Source organism: Coturnix japonica, chromosome 1 (genome assembly GCF_001577835.2).
Source record: "Coturnix japonica isolate 7356 chromosome 1, Coturnix japonica 2.1, whole genome shotgun sequence".
Taxonomy (NCBI): domain Eukaryota; kingdom Metazoa; phylum Chordata; class Aves; order Galliformes; family Phasianidae; genus Coturnix; species Coturnix japonica.
This window is the reverse complement of record NC_029516.1, coordinates 174,442,044-174,449,346: the sequence shown is the minus strand read 5'-3', so window position 1 is coordinate 174,449,346 and position 7,303 is coordinate 174,442,044. Positions and strand designations below refer to the sequence as shown.

The window sequence follows — 7,303 nt, the reverse complement described above, 5'->3', positions numbered from 1 at the left end:
AACCCCCCCAAATGGAAGTGGGGAGAGAAAAACAACTCGCACCCTCCAAACCTTTCTGTTGGCATAAACCTAAACCAGCCTGCATTAAAAAACATGGCTGCAAAAGGGTGCATTGCTGCTTTGCTGAGAGCTTTATGTGCTGATAAGCAGAAGCAGGAATGAAGGAATCCAAAGGCACTTTGCTCTGTTGCTGTGTGCCCAGAGCTGCGGGCTACTCCTGCCCGTGTTTTGCAGGTGCAGGAGAAGTGGGATCTCTGAAAGGATGTTATTGTTGAAGAGTAATCTTGCAAGACGTGTGGTTTAATGACAGGCAGGGCCGTATGTCTGCTGTGCCAAGGCAGGAATGTAAGCACCGAGCAAAACAAACTGGGGGCATTTGCAAAAACAACCTTTGAACAAGCGCCGCAGCGCGAGTCCTCCTGGTGGGAAAACTTATCCTGGTGGGGAACGGAGCCAAGATGCTGCTCACCGTTCAGGACGGTGTTCTGCTTTTTCCCTGAGCTGAAGGGGAGAGGAAAAGAAGTCACAGGGTTCATAGGGGTGAAATGAGAGCCGGGTGGCAGCCGCCATCCCAGGGCTCAGCCGCGTCCTCACGGATCCAGGCTTGACTTTTCCTTCCTCCCAAGGACGGCAGTGCTGCAATCTGCACATGTAAGTCATGCACTGGGATGCTGCCCAGCCTGGTGGCGGTGCTGATGTTCATGAGAGTCCTGCTGCTCTGTGGAGCAATGAAGGTTTTGTTATTGCCCTTCATGGCAGTGTATTTATGAGCTTTCCTCAGTCAAGGCCCCATTGGGGTTGGGACCCCACTGTGGATGTGGAGCAAGGCGACAATTGGGATCCAGAATGTTCACAACCCAACTGTGCAGCACGGTGGGTATCCATCCAGAGAACCTTACAGGACAGACGGTGGTCTGGGCACACTAACACCAAACCAACACTTACCCACCATCCCATACTGGCACCACCTCGCAGCCTGATTTCTGCCTGTCTCAGTGTTAGTTAGGGTGGGATGGTTGGGTTGTGGTTGGACTTGATGACCTTTAAGGTCTTTTCCAACCTGAGCAATTCTATGATTCTGTGATTCTTTGTCTTGATTACGATAAGAAAAGTGCCATGGCCTTGTTTTGCTTCTGGGGGTCTCTAAGCCAATAGAAGACATAGACATGCAGCAGGTCATTCCCCTTTTGCTCAGCAGTAGTTCAATGGTAATGACTTCTATTCTGGGCTCTCCTATGGAGCTCTTATCCAAGAGCTGTTGGGTAAGACCCTTTTTCCTCAGGCAGACTCTTGTAATTTTCCATTTTTATATGGATTTCAACAGGCCGTTCCAACTGCTGGAAGGCGTCCTTCGGCCCAATGGGACTCCTTTCGGCTCCGAAAGAGGGGACTGAAAGAAGAAATACAAAACTCTTTCACTCCTGACTCTGCAATTTGAGCTCTCCCCTGGCTGAAAAGGCCACGTTTTGCAAAACACTGGTGGACTTGTTTCTTTGGGACAGCAGAAGCGGCTGTTGCAGCAGCAATAGGGCAAACTGCCGCCTCAGCAAGGCACGGCCCCATTCCCACCCCAAAAGCCAGGCCAAAGGTGAAATGCTTCTCGAGGTGGTTCTTACTGTCCCTCCTCCAAATGCTCGCTGTTTTCAATAGGGTTTTCTTTGTAGGATCTCCAAGTGCTGCTCTGCTGGCGATTCTTTTAATTTCCTCCAAATTACAGGATGAAGGTGGTGCTGAGGGACGCAGTTATGGGGCAGTGCTGGTGGTGCGTGGATCGTTTGTTGGACTGGATGATCTCAGAGCTCTTTTCCAACCTGAGAGGTTCTGTGACCCTATTAGGTTTTGTGGGTGGTTCAGGTAAACCTGCAGCCTGACTCCCACTGAACAAAGCCAGGAAGGCAACCACATTCCTAGCATTTTCTCCTTTGTGCTGATTTAACAGGGAGCCAGACCTCCCCAGTCCTGATGGAGCACTGAAAACCATCACAGAGCTGAGTGGGGCAAGAAGGAGAGCACGGTATCCCACCCAGCACTTTGCTAATAGGGATTTCCCCCTCACCCCACAAACGTCGGCCGTGGGGTACCCCGTGATGCAAACAACACGGCCAGGACCCACAGCCCCCATTGGGGCGGAGGGACCGGGAGTGCCGCCCCGCCTCTCCCCGCCTTCCACCTCCTCCTTCTTCCTCCTCCTCCTCCTCCCGGGCTATATAGGGACTCGCTCTCTCCGCCCGCCCCATACACCCACAGCACCAGGGCCGTGCAGTTGTGTGCCCCCCATCCCCCGTACCCCCATCCCTGCATCCCGAGGGCTTGGCCGGGCCGAGCCCCGCATCCTCTGCGCCATGAAAACCATCATCGCCGCGTACTCGGGGGTGCTGCGAGGTACGGGGGCGGCGGGGCCGGGGGATGCTGAGCCGGGGGGAGGAGAGGGGTGACCCCATGGGGAGGGGGGTCGGCTGAGGTCTGAAGTTTGTGCCCACATCATCGTGCTATAGGGGGAGAGGATGGGGAAAGCGCGGTGCGGCTGCGGGCTTTTGCCGCAGCTCCGTGCGCAGGTTTCGCTTCGCGGAGAGAAGGGAGAGCTCCCTGCTGCAGGAGGATTTGGTGGATCGAGGTGGCGAACGTGGGCGTGTGGCTTCAAATTGAGCCTTTTCTCCTTTATTTTTGGTTCGGGTTTTGTTTTTTTTTCCCCCCTCCTGGTGGTGGTGAAGCGTTTTATCAATATCAATTTATCAACATGCCGGCAGAATTCAGCTGGCGGCTGCGGGTTTGGCTCAGCGATGCTGGATTCCCCACCCTTACAGCAACAGGTTAAACACTGAAGGGGGATAAAAAAAGACGGATAAACATGTGGCTGTTTCTTATTGCTTTACAGCGGGGGAGTGGAAGGCTCCGTGTGATTCTAAAGCGAGGTTTGCGTTGCAAAGTGCGGCTGAACGTTCGCTCCTGCAGCGCCGTGTTGGCAAAGGGATTTCCTGGGCGAGCAGAGCGAGTTGGGTGACCGCAGTGACACCGAGCAGCCACCAACTGCTTCCTGCTGCCGGGCGGGGGGGGATGCTGGGGCAGCTCATAGGATGTGAATAGGAAGTAGAGCTTGAAGCTCAAAACGTATTTGTGTGATGGAGATGTGCAGCCACGCTCTGCTGCTGTGGCACATGTGTCAGGACCTGAAGACAGGGCACTTGCAGAGCATTGACCCCCATGCATTGAGAACAGCCTTCAATAGTGGCTGAATCTGTGCTGCCAAAGGCTTCCTGCCCCTAAAGAGCAGGATGGTAATTCCTCCTGGGCTGGAAAGATGGGAAATGTCTTGTCTTGTTGATTAAGGGGCTCATTAGCAGAGCTAAGAGGTGCTGAACCTGGTGAGTTAACCCCTGTGCTTTTGCTTTTGGACACATCCGTGTCTAAATCTCCGCTATAGATGTGGTGCCCATCGATGTGGGGCCGGCAGGTCTGCCTTCCCAGCAGCTCACAGCTGATCCCATAGATCTGCCTGTGTTCCCTGTGCCCATCTCCGGTCCTTAGGGCAACTTGGATGTGACGTGCAGAGGCCGAATGGGTCACATGAATTAAGAGCGTGCAAGCTGTTAAACTGAGAGTCAACTGCGAGCCAAGGGCTGAGAATAAATCATTCAGGAGACCTATAAAATATGTAGGGCTGACCCCAGCCCTCAGCGGCCACCCTGCCGTGTTAGCCATGGATCTAGGACACGTGCATAATTCAAAATGGAGTGTGGGTTAGGGACAGTGATTGGCCTCATCTCTAGATAATCCCGCTTAGTGGCGGAAAGCTCTTTACTCTCCTTGGGCCAGTTTTGCTCTGGGGCAGCTCATGGGGGTCCTGCAGTGATTTGGGGTGGATTTACTCATTTTTGTGTGTGGTTGGAGATGGGAGGCATACAGCTGTCATGCAGCTCTATTGCCTGTCCCAGGCAATACAACGTGGGGCTGCTTTGAGCACCTGGGCAATGTGAGTAGCGGGCTCTTGCCAGAGATGGGCTGGGGATTTCAGGTGGTATCCTGCAGCTCAAAGATGGGCTGAGGCAAAGAGGTGCAGCACTCCATGCAAGGGAGCTCTGGTGCTGCTGGGCTGTATCCAGTGCAGCCTTCCAGTATTTAAGAGGGGATTGTAAACAGGAGGGCAATCCACCTTTTATAAGGGTAGACAGTGACAGGACAAGGGAGAATGGTTTTAAGCTCAAGGAGGGAAAGTTTAGATTGGATGTAAGGAGAAGTTGTCTACAGAGAGTGGTGAGGTGCTGGAACAGCTGCCCAGAGAGGCTGTGGATGCCCCGTCCATCCCTGGAGGTGTTCAAGGCCAGCTTGGATGGGGCCCTGGGCAGCCTGGGCTGGTATCAATGTGGAGGTTGGTGGTTCTGTGTGTGATGTGGGGTGTTGGAGCTTCATGAGATCCCTTCCAACCTGGGCCATTTCATGTGTCATTGAGAGACATGGGCAGTGGGCATGGTGGGGTGGGCTGGGGTTGGGGATCTTGGAGGGCTTTTCTGAGCTGAATGATTCAATGAGGGATTGTTGTCTTATCTTGACCTGACCCACTTTGGCCATAAGCTGCTGAGGTGCTGCCTTGCTTCTCTGGGGCAGCAGGAAGGATCCTGGCGTCAAAGCATTAAAGGTCGTCCTTTGTAGTTTCATCCTTATCCCATTTCGTCTTAGAGAAGTACCTTTGCTCCTCTGCTTTGGCTGATCTGTGGCTAAGAGCTTCAGTTGAGACTGAACTTTAGCCGTATGGAACTATGGTGTAGAATACTTTGGAGTGGGGAAGGCAGCTCTGCTCAGCTGTACCTCGGAGTTGGTCTTACCATGTAGTTGGGGTTGGGTAGACCTCCCTTCTGATATGGAAGGGCACCTTGTGCTCTGGAGGGGCTCAGCCTTCATGGTATCATTTAAAAAGACCTTTAAGGTGATCCAGTCCAACTGTTGACCCAACATTACCGGGTCCACCAACCGGCACCGCATCCTCCATCTAAATAAGCATCAGTTCTCATCTAAGGAAGCTGTGTGGTGAAATGTGGTTCTTGGCAGAGGGTTAATGTGTTAATAAGTTATCTTGTGAATGAGTGAGATAAAGCCTGGCTTTAGCAAGCTTCCAGCTTGTATCTATTTGTAACATCAGTACTTCCTCATGGCTCATTTGTTTGGCTGCTGTTATTGTGCTATAGACTGAACTTTCTGGTGCCCGAGCCTGATAGCTGTGAAATGAGTTGAGAGACTCAGGATTCACATAAGACCAGGGAAGTCGCTGGAATCCCTACACACGAGAGTGGGTTGCTATGGGTATGACCCCAAATTGTCAGGCTGTTCAGTTCTAGAACCGGTTGCCATAAGGACAGTGGGGTGAACAGGGTGGGCAGCATGTAGAGAGCTGTCAGCAGCAGAAAATGGGGGGGTCCGTGTTTCTGCAGGATTAAACATCTTCCTTTGGGGAAAGCCTGATGCAAATGGATGGCAGAGGCTGGGGTGTATGGAGTCTGTCTGCCTCATCCTTCATCGTGGGTAAGTCTGACAGGCCTTATAAAGCTGGCCATAGGGCTGAAGCTATTCAGGGGCATCCAGAGAAGGGATGCAGGGATGAGGAAGGGTCTGGAGTGTGAGGAGTAGCTCAGGTCCCTTGGGTTGTTCAGCCCAGAGCAGAGGAGGTGGAAGGGAGGATCATGGTGGCCCTGCAGCCCCTCATGGCCCTACAGCTCTGCTTGGCCCTACAGCCCCTTAGGGCCCATGGGTTGGTGCCCCATAGGATGGCTCAGGTTGTACAGCTTAGCTGATCTAGGCCTGGAGTGCTGGGTTCCTCAACCCATAGATGTTTCAGCATTGTAACTGCAGGTGCCCCAAGAGTAAACGAGGTGGGCTTTGCTCCTGTTATGGATCACAAGCCATCTCTGACCCTTTGGACTTATTCTTGAGGACATAGTGGTGTCCCCAACCATATCCCTACTGCTGTAAGCTGGCATCTAGGAGGTCCATCCACATGGACTGCTGTAAACAACCCTTCTGGGACTGCCTCTATTGCAGCTCCAGGAGCACATGGGGTTTGATAGCATCTGGTGACTTGCTATGAGGTGGCCCATAGTGGATTGCTGAAGGATCTGAGCCTTTCTGTTTAGGTGCTGTGCTGCCTGAAGACCTGCAGCAGTGGCTATTGCTAGCCAAGGGTGCACACATTCAACATAGTAGCTGCTTAGCAGCACAGCATCCCTCCTAATCACAGGCTGATCCTTAAAAGGAGAAGGAAGTATGTCAGCACACCTTGGTTTGCATTCCAGCCAGCAATTATGGTGCTTGCAGATAGTAAAAGCAATGAGGAGATGGGAAGGAAAACCTCTGTGCAAGTGCTGCTTTCTGGAGGTGTTTGAGCAGGTGGTTCCTCATGGAAACCACATCTTTGGCTTCTGTTTGTTGACTGGAATGGTTGTAGCTCTGGAAGTGGTTTTCACCTCCTCCTTCTCCATGCTATAGAAAAATCACCATCGTTTTTCCCTTGCTGGGTCTCATGGTGAGCCCAGGCTGCCCCAGAGCGCAGCTGGGGTTGGAGCTTGCTGATCTCTGAGCCCATCCCAGCAGCACGCAATGTGATTTTGCTTTTTGCTTTGCCCATAGGTACGGGGTCGAGCATTCTTTCTGCTCTGCAAGACTTGTTCTGGCTGTCTAAATCCAAAGTAGAGAAACAACTGCAGATCATCTCTGTGCTGCAATGGGTCCTCACGTTCCTCGTCATGGGTAAGTAATGCCCTCTGACCCAGAGCAAAGCTTCTTAGCTTTCCAGTTTTGGGGCAATGTTAGTGCATAAGAAGTGAATTCTATGTAGGCATTGGTATGAAATGATAGGTCCTTGGGCATGGGGCTCTTAATGCAAGCGGGAATGCTCTCTGCAGACCACAGCCTGACATCACCTTCTCCTTCCATGTACCCAGGTATTGCTTGCACTTTAATCCTCATGTACATCCTGTGCACAGATTGCTGGGCGATCGCTGCTCTGTATTTAGCCTGGCTGGTGTTTGACTGGAACACGCCAAGGAAAGGTAAATGATTCTGACTTGGCCTCTGATATCTGTGTCCTTGTCTTCCTGTTAGGGCAAAGCTGCCCTTCCTTGTGATGGGTGCCTTCAATTCCTGGTGGGGCTCAGCTGGGTCTCCTCATGAAGGCACTGTTCTGTGCAATGCCCCACAAAGGCCCACAGTGCTCATCCATCCCAACCCCCTGCTGTGTGCAGGGTCACCAACCAGCAGCCCAGGCTGCCCAGAGCCACATCCAGCCTGGCCTTGAATGCCTGCAGGGATGGGGCAT

General features: G+C 52.6%; 1 protein-coding gene across 2 annotated transcripts in view; it reads left to right on the top strand.

The window, feature by feature from the left end:
- The first annotated feature begins 2,217 nt into the window (after positions 1 to 2,217).
- DGAT2 (diacylglycerol O-acyltransferase 2) overlaps positions 2,218 to 7,303 on the top strand; it is a 14,015-nt gene continuing 8,929 nt past the window's right edge. The window contains exons 1-3 of one of the 2 annotated variants that reach the window (XM_015852593.2): positions 2,218 to 2,382; positions 6,616 to 6,735; positions 6,930 to 7,037. In XM_015852593.2, coding sequence (XP_015708079.1) covers positions 2,343 to 2,382; positions 6,616 to 6,735; positions 6,930 to 7,037 — 268 coding nt within the window. In that variant the 5' untranslated portion in view covers positions 2,218 to 2,342. Of the gene's footprint in view, positions 2,383 to 5,336; positions 5,515 to 6,615; positions 6,736 to 6,929; positions 7,038 to 7,303 lie in introns of those variants that run through there. The other variant, XM_015852592.2, reaches the window with a different exon arrangement.